Genomic DNA, 15,628 nt, shown 5'->3' on the forward strand with positions numbered 1-15,628 from the left:
CCACTGGATGCTTAATCCTACATCAGAGTCAGAGCAGAGAGCTGCTTTTGAATAATGAAAAACTTTCTCCGTGTCCTCCCCCTGTTTGCCTTTCTGTGTCTGCATCTATCTCAGCTGAAGAGCAGGAAGAGACCCGTTCAGTACTGGAGGAACAGACCACAAGTCTGGGCTTGGCCATGTTTGGGCTCCTGGTGCAGCGCTGTACTGAACTTCTAAAAGAGACTTCTGCAGGTAAGCTCCAGGGGTTTTATTGGGATTTCAGAGGTGTGGAAGCCTTGTTTTTCCATTGTCAGCATTGCGTTTGTCAGTTTTGGTGTCAAAATGATCAAAATATCTTCTGGTTCTTTCTTCTGGTACATCAAGAACCCCTCCTGTCCTTTTTTTAACTGTATGCTTGACACCTTTTTGACTGCCAAGTGTTCAATGTCATCCAATCAGATTTGGAAACATGCCTTTCAAATTAGAGAAACCCCAGCCTTTCCTGCCTAACGTAACTAACCAGTTTGATTTAGTTGAATTGGAGGAGCTTATTAGAAATATTAATATTGTGAGGGTCTGTTTAAAGGTCGTCTGTTGGAGTTTATCACATTGAAGAATTAAATGGATTAATTAATGAGATTATATTTGAAATTATTTACATTTCCAGTCACAGTATTGCAGCACTGAAGCTCAGCTCTCTTCGGTTCACATTATTTAAAGATATTGGAGCCCAGTTTAAGCCCTTTTAAGCTCTACATACATTCTAAAAAAAATCCACATCAAATCAGTCCCTCTGTGCTGATCGGGGATCAGATTCGAGTGGATCAGACACAGCAGTGCTGCTGGAGTTTTTAAACACTGTGTCCACTCACTGTCCACTCTATTAGACACTCCTACCTTGTCAGTCCACCTTGTAGATGTAAAGTCAGAGACGATAGCTCATCTGCTGCTGCACAGTTTGTGTTGGTCATCCTCTAGTCCTTCATCAGTGGTCACAGGACGCTGCCCACAGGACGCTGTTGGTTGGATATTTTTGGTTGGTGGACTATTCTCAGTCCAGCAGTGACACTGGGGTGTTTAAAAACTCCAGCAGCTCTGCTGTGTCTGATCCACTCAGACCAGCGCAACACACACTAACACACCACCACCACGTCAGTGTTACTGCAGTGCTGAGAATGACCCACCACCCAAATAGTACCTGCTCTGTGAGGGTCCATGGGGGTCCTGACCACTGAAGAACAGGGTAAAAGGGGGCTAACAAAGTATCAGAGAAACAGATGGACTACAGTCTGTAACTGTAGAACTACAAAGTGCACCTATATAGTAAGTGGAGCTGATAAAATGGACAATGAGCATAGAAACAAGGAGGTGGTCAGAATGTTACGCCTGATTGGTGTATTTACAGCTACCCTACTAACAGGATCAGCACTCCTATTCTGAGAAGTTTCAGGAATGCACTTCTTAACCTTTATAAAGAACACATTTTTTTTTCAATAAAATTAAATGCACATAACATTTTTTTACCAGCAAGATTTAGTTAAAAAGTAAAAAAAAAAAGATTTAGTTAGCTTTATCCGTAGATGTGATGAGGCCAGCTCCTTGCCGAAACACGAATGAGTAAGTGGTAGAATACGGTGGAGCCACACTGTGATAACCATTTTCTGCATGTGCCAGAACCCATCCCAGTGGATGAGCTCGATGAGTGCGATGTGGTGGAAGAAGAGCCCATGGTGCGAGTGTCTGCTTTTCCGGCCGACCTGCGAGAGCTGCTGCCCAGTGTTAAGGTTTGGTCGGACTGGATGCTGGGCCACCCGGAGCAGTGGAACCCTCCACCATGCAATATTGAGTGAGTGCTGACTGTACAAAAACACACGTGTTGGGTTCTTGGGGTACTGGAGGAATCCTAGTCATCCTGAGACATTTATTTTGTTCTAGAAAATACATTGAGTGCGTTTACATGCACTGAATATTCCGATCATAATCAGATTTCTGCAGTTATCCGATTATTCAAATGGTCATTTAAACACCACACTCCGATCTAGAAATCCACTTAAGAAATCAGATAAAGAGATTGGATTTTAGCTTAGTAATCAGACTTCTCAGTGCATGTAAACTCGTACTCTGATTTATACTGGTGTTCCCAGTCGGCGCACGATCAGACGGTGGATGTCGCAAGACGCAGCAAAACACTTTTGGAGCGACGCTGAAACCAAACATGAAATAAAGGATTTAAATATTCTTCATGCTCTAGATCAGGGGTCTTTAATTAAAATTCAGTAAGATCCAGTTAGAGAAAATTTCCTCAAGCAAAGTTCGGGAACATCATAATGTCTAACCTGCATCATGACTGAAGTAGCCTAGTAGGTATATCAACATCTTATACAGTCAACAACTGAATGTCAAATCAAATAAAGTACAGTTCAGTCATATTTCAACAATATTTGTCAGTTTTCTCTTTTTAGATCACGCCCTGTGAAATAACTTCCCTCTGACTCACTTTCTTCTCCGACTGCTGTGCCTCACTCACTCGAGTCTCAGTGCTCATCGTGATGCACAGATCTGATTGGCTGAGTAGCGTCACGTGTGATATTTACATCGCATGCGATTGGTCTGTGAGTCTCCCGGGTTGCTAAACCGGCACCATAAAGGCTAGAAAAGCTACACCAATTAAAATAAGACCACCCCGTCAAAATTAAATAATTCTCCATAGTTTATCGGTTACAGGTCCAGGTCTGCATAAGACAGCGTCCGCCTATTAGTGACCTCCGTCTAGATGATGTGTGTTCATATTTTCAGATAAAGCGGCGCGATGTTTAAAAAAAAAGCCGCGGTATGAAGTTTTACGTTACGTTTACGCCACGTCGTCTTGTGTGAGTTTATTGGCTGGTTGTACAGCAGAAATCCGATTACTGTCTGACTCATGTAGACCCAGAGTTTCCCCATTATCTGATTACTCAAGAGCATGTAAACATGTTGGTCAGATTACTGACTAAATCTGATTTTCTGCAGTTATCGGATTATTGAGTGCATGTAAACACAATGATATAAAATGACCTTTTATAGATCTTATATTCAACCAGTAAATGCTTTAATTTAGGGTCCACCATTCTAATGGCTATTCAAAAATAATAGAACATTTTATTAGCTGAAAGTTTGACTGTTTTTTTATAAAACTTAGATTGCAGGTCCCTGACATTTTCTTTAAAGCTGAAAGAACAAAAAAACACTCATATTCTGCAATTTGCCAGCAATAGTGTTTTTACTGGTTGTAGTAAATTAATCTAGGTCTCTTTGCAGTGTAGGCATTTCATTACAGGCCTTATAATCATTAATGTTTTGATGAAACACCAGAAATGAACTGCAACTTAATCCTTAATTTTGAAACCTTGGTAGTTTTCTTAAATTCAGATGATACCTTTTCTGTAGAGAGCAGAAGAATGTGTTAAGATCATTGAGGACAAAACTGGTTAGTTAAATGCTTAACCTCTTATTCTCCAGGGTATATTTTGGTTTGTCCATCTGAATGACCAAATCGTAAGGCAAATTATTCAGTAACTGCATGAAATAAATGTAAATTTTTATTTTATTTTTTATTTTTTGTAAAAGTTCCCCTCAAATTAACAGAAAATATGTTTTATGATACACATATCGCTATATGCTTACAATTTACTGCTGAAAGCCAAAAATCTGAGACGCTCTTTGTATTATTTTATAAAAAATAATGTTTACAGAGCAGATCACTGAAGAGACGCCATCTGTTTATAGTTTATAGCCCAGATTTGTGGAAAAATGGGTCGACTTTCAGTAGAAAAAAAAATTGTGAGTTCAGCTTCTTTTATTATAAGGGTTTAAAATTACATCACCCATCTATTTGACTGGAAAGAAGACAGTTACAGCTCTCATACGACCCCCACCTTTAGAATGAAGCTTATGAAATATGAAAGTTATGAAGAATATGATGAAGTGCGTTTTGGAACCACCGGTGGTCTCAAGGAGTTGAAGAGGTTAAAAAACATTACTGAAATTATTCATAAACTAAGAGGCATAGAGTTTTAAACAGATTAAACAAACAGCACCATATAAAAATATCAAGTTAATGCCTCTTTCAGTGAAGCTGCCGTTAACTAGTGATATAACACGCAAGAAACCAAAATAATTGAGGCTACAAAGGGACAGCAAAACATCAAATGCTTGTCAAAACAAGCTCTATTGCAACTGAAATGCCAGACATTGTCTTTCATTTTGTGGTCTAGACTGTCAGAAATGTCTTGTTTACTTTTACCTTATGTAAGTTTATTTAGATGCCCAGCAAGCTCACAGTAATGCCTGATAGAAGGCTAGTTAGCTCAGTATCAGTCATTACCTTGCAATTAAATCTCATTAACATGCCAGGTTATCATTTTAAACTGAACTCACTGACTGTCATTTTCAACTATTAACATACAAATTGTCTAAAAAAAAAATAATTGCATTAAGTAGACTAGATATCCAACTGAGAGCCACCACTTTCATTACTGATTGTGGAGTTTTAACACTGCATGCTGACAGGCATTACTGCGGAGACTGGATGGGCAGACCCTGCAGCAACATGAATTTCCATTGGCTGATGGAACTGTAGGCTGAACTCGGGGTGTATTCAACAGACACTTCTTTTCATGCACATAGTTTACAACAGAGTAAACAACTATGTTTTCCTGTAAATGTTGTTGCTTAGATTTTCAAGATCCGGAACAGCATTACGTCCTGATGTCCCTGCATAGCATGTTTGCTAATATAACTATTTGAAATGGATCTGTAGTAAGAGTGTGTGTGTGTGTGTGTTTGCATCATTGTTATGTGTCTCCAGTGGCAGTCCAGATGTGTGGCAGTGCCTGGCGGAGCTGTGTAACGCTCTAGCACGTGTGTATCACGGTGAGACTCCACTATATAAGGCAGACGGTGATGGAGAGGGGGATGAGGAGCTCCGGCTGTTGGTGCTAGAGGAGGACAGAATGCTGGCTGGATTTGTCCCCCTGCTGGCTGCTCCACAGGAGCCGTGCTATACAGACCCCCAGACAGACACTGTGAGTCGTATACATGCACACATGGGAAATGCCTCAGTTGGCCTGTGTTTACACACACATTTACATACACACACAGCATGATGGCCCTTTTATAGCAGCTGCAAAAGTGTGTGTATATAAGTGAAACTTTGTAAATACACACACTCACCTCAGCCCTCAGCACCTCAGCTCATGTACAGACATTTGTGTTCTTGGTTCCATAGGCCATGGCAGCTGACTGCAAGAGAGTCACGGTGCTGAAGTACTTCCTGGAGGCCCTGTGTGGCCAGGAGGAGCCACTGCTGGCCTTTAAAGGAGGAAAATACGTTTCTATTGCAGCACCCCCGACTCCCAGCAAGGAAGCAGAGGTCAAGAGTCAGTCGCAGTCCCGTGATCAGAGTCAGGTGAGAGCACACTGCTGCACCTCTTACAGTGTCACATATAGTTCGTTTTAAAAGATCCGAACTGAGTTCTGTTAAAGTGAACCTGAAAGGGAACCAACTGCAAATGATCTCAGTTCTTTTTGTGTCCCCAATGTAAGTGAACTCTAAAGAGCACTCAGTTTTCTTTCTGTTCCTTTGAGATCTCAGACCACTTCTTGTTCAGACCTCAACTCCATTAGAACTCAGACCCCGTTCACAGCACTCACGGTGTGCGCAGCGCTCGCAAAGTGGGCAGCGTTCTCTGATATGTCTACCAGACTCGCCTGCTGCTCTCCACACTGAAATGACTGGCCAAAGTGCATCGCACAAAATTGGAAAAATGACCCTGTGTGTCTGCCACGGTGGGTTCTGTTTTCAGCTGTGCTCCTTACTGAGCTCCACCCAGCGGAAATCCGTGTCAGTGGTGAATTTTCATTCATTCAGTGTGAAAGCAGCTTAAAATTGAGTTGCGTGCCCAGCTTCAGCCTCACATCTTATAGCTTTAACATAGACGCAGATCACAGACAGACTTTATCCTGCATGGAACCTTATAAATGGTCCTTGGTCTGTTTTTACCTGCTGAAGTGCTGAAGACTGTGGCTGTGTGTACGCTGAGCCTCGAGGTCTTCACCATAAAGCAAAGCAAAAGCGGACTGGGGCTGTTTTGTTTTCACAATGCACAAATCAATCAAACCACAAAACAAACTACAAATGAACCGAACTGAGGCCACCTCGAGAGTCCACTTCAGACGCTGAAACGGCCTAAGTGTGAAAACACCCTTACACACTACTCAGTAGCTTATGCTACCAGGATTTTGGTCTAAAATTTTGGTATGAACCTGAAAACTGTCTGAGTCCAGCCCAACCTGACTCACACCACAAGTTTTTAGTCCAAACCTGGCCAAAGCCCAGAAAACTTTGGTCTGTTTTCAGTAGAAAGTAAGAAAAAATTAAGGAAGAAAACTAAAGCGGGGGCAAATGGCAGGTAAAATCTGTGAAATGTAGGAGTGAGAACTTGACACCGACCCGGGGCCGACATATTTGAGAAATGACAGTCGGTCCTAACATGAGCTGTCCGGCCCTGTTGGGTTCGGACGAGTGATTCAAACTTGTACATCAGGATAAACCAAAGCTGAGCAAAGTAGCTGTATGTTTGTTTTTCCAGGAGGATGATGTGATCGTGGAAGAGTCCTCTTTGTCTGCGTCGGAGGGAGAGATGGATGGAGAGATGGAAGGGGATGGAAGCGAGGATGACATCCGAGAGCTAAGAGCACGACGCCACGCACTGGCCCATAAACTCGCACAGCAACAGAAACGGAGAGATAAAATACAGGTATCGCACACGGAAAATGACAAACGTGTAACTTGCAGACACCCTAATAGACGTCTTTGTACGCTCTCATACAGAGGCAGTGCAAATGAGTGTTATATTGCAGCTGGCTGAGTGACTGAGTGTGTGTTCTCCAGGCTGTGCTGCAGACTGGAGGTCAGCTGGAGCTGGAGATCAGACCCTTCTACCTTGTTCCGGACACCAACTGCTTCATCGATCACTTAGAGGGCTTGAAGACACTACTGGCCTGTGGTACATACATACTGGTGGTGCCGCTGATCGGTAAGACAGAGAGTTTTCCCCTTTTTCGTCTCATAACCTTTTCTGCTCTTTATATTTACCTCCATGTTTAATAGTTTTCCAGACCTGTGGTTCTGGAAAAGGATTGAACATGCTTTTCTACTGTCGAGCCAAATGGTTCTCAGGGCCGTACTGGGCCATTCCACACTGGTCCGGACTCGTGGGACCAGTTGCGATTTCTGTTTCTATCTGTTGTACCGCTAAATCAGAACCAGGAAACTACACAAACGAGTGGCTAACAGATACCACCCACAACAAAACATGTTTGATTCCGTCTGTCACTCCAACTCCAGTCTCTCTCGGCTGGTCTCATCTTGTTTATCCTCTAAACAGGTGGTATTTGAGCATCTGTTACTGAAACAGCCTGTACTCCGGTGGGTTTTACCTGTAGCCGGATAACTACCTCCATTAGCATTAGTATCGACCAGCAGGGTACAACTCAAAGCCCCACAGAGCAGTTCTGTTTTTTATCTTTGTCATTTCAACACCAGTCACTCAAATTTGTGCTCTCAGATATGAGTGTATGCTCTAAATGTCGAATCAAATTCAAATCAAACCTGCACTGGGGTGTTTGTATCTGTTTGGCTAAGCTAAGTTAGCTAGGACAGAGGAACCAGCATAAATTAACATTTAGAAATTGGTTTTAGATTGAAGCTTTGATGTTTACTGAATGGTGGGTTTAAAATCGTGCACTGATTTCATTTAGTTGAGCAAAATGAATTGATTTGATTTTTCGGGTTTGAAAAAGCAGAGGATGCTGTGGCACAATACCGATATAAACATAGAACCAATCAGCGAACAGCTACGTCGTTACATCATCCCACCGAATGGTTTGCCCCGAGTATGGTTAGCCAACCGTTTAAGGGTAAAAAGAGGCCAAACTGCTCCCTGAGGACCGCTGATTTAGACCGTACTGCCACTGATGCTGAAATCAGAGAGAAATGTTTTGTAAGTAATTTGAATAATAAGGGTTTTGGTTTAATATTGTTCTCTGTATTCAAACTCTTCTCACTTTTCCCCCCTTGTGGTGTGTTCTTCAGTGATTACAGAGCTTGATGGCTTAGCAAAGGGGCAGGAGAGCCGTGATGGAGACTCTGTTGGTGGAGGCGGAGTGGCTCATGCCAGGCTGGTGCAGGAGCAAGCTAAAGCGGCCGTGGCCTTCCTGGAGAAGGGCTTTGAGGCCCGAGAGCCAGGCCTGAGAGCACTTACCAGCCGGGGGAACCAGCTGGAGTCCATCGCCTTCCGCAGTGAGGATACCTCCGGACAAAAGGTGTGTGTGTGTGTTCTCTAGGGCTACGTTTACACTGCAGGTAAAAGTGGCCCAAATATCATCTGCTCACCAAATCAATTTTTTGTTTGGCTGTTCTGATTATCTTTCAAATGTGATCTGTATGTGACATCACTCTGAACAGATCAGCTCCTAAACTGAGCCACTAAAGAATAGAGCGTCACGCTGCTTCACGGCTCATCCAGAGGTAAACAATCACGACTATAAACAAACGCCAGTCGTTCCCGGAGGATCAGCTTCATTTTCACCAGAATGTTCGAGCCGTAAAAAGGGCACGGTCACTTCTTTGGTTTACGTCCTCGGATTCTTTAAAATTTGCTTTCAGACTTTTAACTATTCTTTGACGCTGCAGCCTCGTTCTCCTGCGGCTGCATTTCTTTCAAAATCTCTTTGAACACAGAGCGGTTGCGATAAGTGCCTTCTGATTTTTTGGTGCAGAAACATCAGCCTAAATGCTAAATTGCCTCATATCGGATATGTATTGGATTTCCCATATGAAAGCGTCTGAAATCAGAATTGAAAATGTCAGATTCAGTGTGTTTATCTGTTCACACTGACACACAGACACACATGTGTGTCACATAGGACTACACTGTGTTTAGTAAAGGTTCCCAGTTCGGTTCTTCACAGTAAATTGAATTCAGTGATGAATCTCAGGTAGGTAGAATACTGAATGTGCTCTCTTTCTCCAGGGCAATAATGATGATGTGATTCTGTCCTGCTGCCTGCATTACTGTCAAGACAAGGCTAAGGACTTCATGCCTGTTCAGAGAGGTGAGATCAGTTCCTGTTTACCCAAACCAATAAACATCCCCGTGCAGTTCAGCTTTAGTCTGAATTCCAGTAAGGCTGTGTTTATTTGGCTTGTCAGTTTTTGAGGTTTTGAGTTGGAGTTTTGTTTTGAGTTGTTTTTTCTGCATTGATGTTGACTCTCGCACGGTGTACCATAACTAATTATTTTTTCCTTCTTTAAGATGGGCCAGTTCGGCTGCGCAGGGAGGTGGTTCTGCTCACAGATGACCGTAACCTACGCGTGAAGGCCCTGACTAGGAACGTTCCGGTCCGAGACATCCCTGCCTTCCTGAGCTGGGCTAAAGTGGGCTGAATAAAGGGACCAGGCAGTGCACTGTAAAAACCGCTCAACCTCCATCGCAGTGGAGTGAAAAGCAAGAACACAGCACAGAGGGAGAGAGACGGTGTGTGTGAGAGAGTGAGAGGGGAGAGAGACAAGCTTTTTTTGTCAAACCAACAACAAAAAAGCACTGAATGAGAAATGAAGGCATTTTGAAAGAGATGAGGAAGAGTTTCTTTACCCCCTTAATAGCAGAACGTGTGGAGAGCGTTTGGGAAGGTGAACCAGGCTGAGCTGAACAGGGGGGGTCGCACCTGTTAGGAGCAGGGAATGGTTTTGAGGTGCAGTTGTGGGGCTGTGTGTGTATGAGCGAGTGAGTGTTGTGTGTATGAGCGAGATAAACACTGACAGGCATTCTCAGCTGTGCTGTGTAGTCTACAGTAATGCGTGCCAGCTAGCAATATTAAGCATAAGGTAGTTCAGAGAGGAAGAGATGGACAGTTGGTGGTTCGGGCTCGGATAGAGTCAGACCACAATGGTAGCTCTTCCTATGCATGACTACTTTGGCACCCACAGGGCAGCCTGTGATGAGCATAGAGCTCCAGTAGGGGCAGCGTGAGGGACTTTGAGCAGAGAGCCAGGAGTTATTACGCTTCTGTGTCTTCTCTCGCTCCTGTTCTGTGGCCTGCAGGGCCTCACGTGGTATTTGAGTTTTCATTGCCTCAGTGGTTGCTTCAGTTTGCTTGATTATTTTCAGTCTTGACTGGCTTTTATTTTTTTTGTTTTGTTTTTTAAAGTTGATCAGCTCATCCGTAGTGCTTTGGACTTATGGCTTACTCTTGGTGTGGCTTTGAGAGACTTGTATGGACAACTGTGCTCCACTTAAATATCTATAGTACAGTTCAAACACTGTACTCTACATTCATCAAAGCAGCAGTGCGAGCGGCACCCTATACACGAGTATTTTGCTTACTACCAAATAGGCATCAAACACTCTTGTTCCACAGCTTTCCGATTTAGGTTTATCTATTGGGGGGGCATTTGGTTGTCACAGAACTGGAATGATGCACATTTTCTTTTCTTTTGCTAAGACTTAGTTTCAGCAATGTATATTTTTCAGCATGTCAGGAAAGGTTCATGAAGAGTGAACAGTTGTTTGTTTTTCAGTCTCGATTCTGCTTTAAAAAGCTTGCCACACCCCCACTTTAGCCAGTGTTCTCTGGATGAATCCTTTACATTAGTAGATTTACTCTGTGCAGGCCTCATTTTCCTTTGTTTGTTTTTACAGTAGAATCATAAAGGGTCCAAACTCATCTTAAAATATGCATAGTTGTGTGTTGGGTTGTTTTTTTTCTTGTGTTTTTCTGTCTTCTGGTTGAAATCTTTGCAGGCGTATTATAATGAGCTTCCATAATCTGACTTTTGCTTCTTCTCTTCACAAAAAAACAGCATGGTTAGCCCTGGAATTTGGTGTTTTGCAACATCTTAATGGGACCTGAATCTGTTTTTAAAGGCATCGTCATCATCTGTGGCAAACTGATGTTAAAAGAAACACGTCTTCTTGTTTAGCAGTGCATTGTTTAAATCAGTCACAGCGCATGTTTCATTTAACCCAATGGCGAATTTCCTTCTTTCAGTTTAATAAATGCTTTAAGTTTGCATTGCTGCTTTTATTCCTCTTCATGCCTGTGCTAGGATTGGCCCATAGGTGGCTCCCTTTCCCCAGAGAAAGATTACAGGTAGTAACTGGGCTTAGTGTATAACCACAGAAGATCAGAGGCTGTTACTGCAGCTAAGAGGAGAAAAACTCTGTCCACATGTTGGATGAGCAGGTGTCCACATACCTTTGGACATGGTGTGTTTAATACTGAACTAGAGAAAAGGACACTCGGTATCAGGAGCCTCTACAGCTCTAAATACAGGGAGGCACCAGCACTGGAAGAACTTCCTCCATCTGCTGAAAGAGGTAATCATACTTTAAACGTGATGTGTAGAGAGGGATGTTGCCCGGTCCAGATCTCTGGTCCTGTGGACATTCTCGCAGAATTCGGACCTGTGCTCTGTGATGTTCACTGATGTACTCACTGAGTGTGTTTACATGCATTTAATAATCCAGTAACTGCATCTCGCGGCGACGCTGCTCGCTCATTTCCGGTACCTGTGACTGTTTTCACACATGAGCAGACTGAGCTAAAATCCAGCCTCTTGATCGGATTTCTTAATCGGATTTCTAGATTGGAGTATGATGTTTACGTGACCATTTGATAATCGGATAACTGAAAAATCCTGTCATTAAGATTGTGACACTTATTAATCCCACAATGGGGAAATTTCACCTCTGCGTTTAACCCATCCGTGCAGTGAAACACCACATACACACTAGTGAACACACTAGGGGGCAGTGAGCACACTTGCCCGGAGCAGTGGGCAGCCCTATCCACAGCGCCCAGGGAGCAGCTGGGGGTTAGGTGTCTTACTCAAGGTCACTTCAGTCATGTATTATTATGGATTATTGAGTGCATGTAAACACTCAGTGCATCATGCTGCGTCTGTAAGGATGCACAGCAGTGAGCATATATAAACTGATGGAGTGCGTATGAGCTTGAGCCACTTCAGTTGTTCAAACTGACCAAAATCACATTTGAACATGAATTGTTTTACAGCAGGATACTTCATTTGTTTATTATTTTTATGTAAGTTTTTCTACAATTAACTATTTCATATCCTAACCACTGCATTTGCTTACATCAACAAATTAATTATGCAGAATTTCTGAAAAATGGGTGGAATTTCCCTTTGAACCTGCAGAAGAACGGTGCTGTAATTTGGCCACGTGTGTGACAAACACCAAAGACACAACAATTCAGAGCACCAAAAAAAGCAAGGTTTATTATTAACTCTCCAAAATTACACATGTACTGGAAATTTTCTGTGTAATCTACAAAATACAAACATTAATTAGACATTAGAAAAAAATAATCTGTGCAAACTGTTTAGACTTCTGAAACATCGCTTTAAATATTACATCATAAACCCAAACTGGCCTGCAGGTAAGTACAAAACAGAAATATTATACATTGCAAACATAAATAAATGTTTTTTTAAAGTATAAAACACTAATGCTTAATACTAAACAGCAAAATGGTCCTTGATAAATGTTTGGTATTTGATTCGAATAACATTTGAAAAGTTAAGAGCTTATCAGTAATTAGTGAGATCCATTGTTCTAAAAAGAGTTTGTTTTTGGTGTAGATTACAGTCCTGAACTCGGCCGCTTGACCACACAAAACACGTCCAAAAACATGGTTAATACTCGAGCTTCACGAAATGCAGGAGCTCGTTTAAAGAGGGTTCGAACCAGGCGGTCCGGAGCTGCTCAGACAGTCAGCCTTTACTCCACAGCAGTATTTGGTATTTAAATGGTGCTACGGCTGTAAATTATGCCTCTTTCTGCAGATTACTGTGTGCTAAAGGTGCGGTTTTTGGGTGGACACTGAGACGGTGCTCTAACTACAGTGATCCAACACTGTTTTTGCATAACTTAGTGTGGAGAATAAGATAAAAGACAAAGAGTTATAAAACTAAAACTGTTTACATGCCATGTTATACTCCATTTTCCATAAACGAAGGATGTAGGTAATTTCATCCTGTGTCACTGCACTTGTCTTTTAAGAATATAAAGGTTACGTTTGTGCAGAAGCGTCAGAAGGTTTGCGTAAAGTGACCACGTGATATGACCAGCAACATCATAAAACATGAATCATATTTCCCTGCACTGGTCACATGAGGTCAGATACATAGAACAGAAAACTAGATGTAAACAGAACTTTCCTTCCCTTTACCAAAAAAAAAAACAAAAAACAAAATATTCATGATTACCAAACGTAGAGCGTCTCCTATCGCAAACCTAAAAATGAGGAACTTGCAGAGCGCATGATTTGTGGATAAACAATGAACCACATGAGACTTTGGATTAAAATCCTAAAACTTTGTTTTAGTCTTCTAAGTAAGGATGGTTAGAAAATGTGAAATACAAAAAAGTTCTTTTAAACTTTCTAAATACTCTTTTGCCTGAGTTCTTCTTCACTGACCTGAAGTCCTAAGCTTACATCCAACCTGCTACGCAGAATCCTAAAACTGAAGGCACGCAGCTCATTTTACGACGTCCAAGGGCTGCATTCTTAAACACGCTGTTCGAAGCGCTGATCAGGAATTAGTGTTTGGGTTTCATCTTCTGATGAATGCTGTAAGTACATCAATCAGGCGCAACATTCTGACCACCTCCTTGTTTCTCTGCTCATTGTCCATTTTATCAGCTCCACTTACTATATAGGTGCACTTTGTAGTTCTACAGTTACAGACTGTAGTCCATCTGTTTCTCTGATACTTTGTTAGCCCCCTTTTACCCTGTTCTTCAGTGGTCAGGACCCCCATGGACCCTCACAGAGCAGGTACTATTTGGGTGGTGGATCATTCTCAGCACTGCAGTAACACTGATGTGGTGGTGGTGTGTTGGTGTGTGTTGTGCTGGTACGAGTAGATCAGACACAGCAGTGTTGTTGGAGTTTTTAAACACTGTCCACTCACTGTCCACTCTATTAGATACTCCTACCTTGTCAGTCCACCTTGTAGATGTAAAGTCAGAGACGACAGCTCATCTGCTGCTGCACAGTTTGTGTTGGTCATCCTCTAGTCCTTCATCAGTGGTCACAGGACGCTGCCCACAGGACGCTGTTGGCTGGACATATTTGGTTGGTGGACTATTCTCAGTCCAGCAGTGACACTGAGGTGTTTAAAAACTCCAGCAGCACTGCTGTGTCTGATCCACTCACACCAGCACAACACACACTAACACACCACCACCACGTCAGTGTTACTGCAGTGCTGAGAATGACCCACCACCCAAATAGTACCTGCTCTGTGAGGGTCCATGGGGGTCCTGACCACTGAAGAACAGGGTAAAAGGGGGCTAACAAAGTATCAGAGAAACAGATGGACTACAGTCTGTAACTGTAGAACTACAAAGTGCACCTATATAGTAAGTGGAGCTGATAAAATGGTCAATGAGCGTAGAAACAAGGAGGTGGTCAGAATGTTACGCCTGATGGGTGTAGACTGGCCGAAAAAGCCTGCCTACATAAGCATCTCTGCTTATCTAGGCAAGACTAAACGTGCTGATCTAGGATTAGACTCACCAGCTCATCCAGAATCGGCGCTCCTGAAGAGCTTCCAGAATGCAGGCCTTGATCTAAGCGGAAGCGATTCTGAGGCGGTTCGTTCACGTCACAGAACAGCAGTGAGGTCTCAGAAGGGTGAGGTTGAAATGCTTGTCCTGTTCAGTGAACTTGGAAAACGTTGAAAGCATCACTTCTCAAATCTGCCACTTCAAATCGTGACACTGTTTACATACAGAACTTTTACCTGCTGTTGCATTTCTGCAGGTATCAAGTACTGGAGCTCATTCTATAGACTCAACATTTCAGAGAGCTGATGAGAAACATTCTCTTTAAAGCGACACATCAGTGTTTTTCAGCCCAACATCTCTGTCCTGTATGAGCAACAAACAGACGATTTCCATGAAAAATTATCGCCTTGTGGTAAATAAACAGAAAACCTGTAAAAAACACGTATAAAAGAAGCCAATGGTGCTTTTAAGACTCCAGCAAAGAAGAAATAATTTCCACCACATAACAATTCATGTAAACTCAAATATGGCATCTATGAGAGTCTAATTACTCAAACAGATTTGTTGAAAATCAAACATGGATATACACTTTGAAATTGCTTGATCCTTGTAGTTCTGGCTCTTCAGTTTCTGACCACAGGACCACCATCAGCGGGATATTTTTGAATGTAATTTAATATACACAATGACTTTTCACCCTGGGCTTCAGGGATTATCTTAGAATTTTAATTATCTAATAGAAAAAAAAATTCATGTTTTATAAACTTTAATTTATAAAATCTATTTTAAGACTGTATTTATTTGTAACAGTCAGCAGGAACCCTGTATTAATGTTTTTCTGTTGAATGTGTTTCCTGTTCTTTTCTAACTAAAGGGAAGTTGCTGTCTGGGGAAATCGGCTGTGTGTTACAGATGCAGCAGATAAAGATTAGGCTGAAGAACAGCGGCCCTTAACACAGCTAATATATCCTGTTCAGGACAGGCTGGAAGGTTAAGTCGTTCTGTGCCCT

At 42.3% G+C, this 15,628-nt stretch overlaps 1 protein-coding gene across 1 annotated transcript in view; it reads left to right on the forward strand.

Annotated features, from left to right (window-relative positions):
• The window catches only part of smg6 (SMG6 nonsense mediated mRNA decay factor), a 30,948-nt gene extending 19,854 nt beyond the window's left edge, over positions 1 to 11,094 (forward strand). The window contains exons 11-19 of the mRNA XM_036594726.1: positions 115 to 231; positions 1,654 to 1,825; positions 4,826 to 5,042; positions 5,246 to 5,425; positions 6,609 to 6,776; positions 6,911 to 7,055; positions 8,114 to 8,343; positions 9,054 to 9,135; positions 9,336 to 11,094. Of these exons, the coding sequence (XP_036450619.1) occupies positions 115 to 231; positions 1,654 to 1,825; positions 4,826 to 5,042; positions 5,246 to 5,425; positions 6,609 to 6,776; positions 6,911 to 7,055; positions 8,114 to 8,343; positions 9,054 to 9,135; positions 9,336 to 9,466 (1,442 nt within the window). The 3' untranslated portion in view covers positions 9,467 to 11,094. The remainder of the gene's footprint in view (positions 1 to 114; positions 232 to 1,653; positions 1,826 to 4,825; positions 5,043 to 5,245; positions 5,426 to 6,608; positions 6,777 to 6,910; positions 7,056 to 8,113; positions 8,344 to 9,053; positions 9,136 to 9,335) is intronic.
• Positions 11,095 to 15,628: the final 4,534 nt, after the last annotated feature.

Source organism: Colossoma macropomum, unplaced genomic scaffold, assembly GCF_904425465.1.
Source record: "Colossoma macropomum unplaced genomic scaffold, Colossoma_macropomum, whole genome shotgun sequence".
Lineage (NCBI taxonomy): Eukaryota > Metazoa > Chordata > Actinopteri > Characiformes > Serrasalmidae > Colossoma > Colossoma macropomum.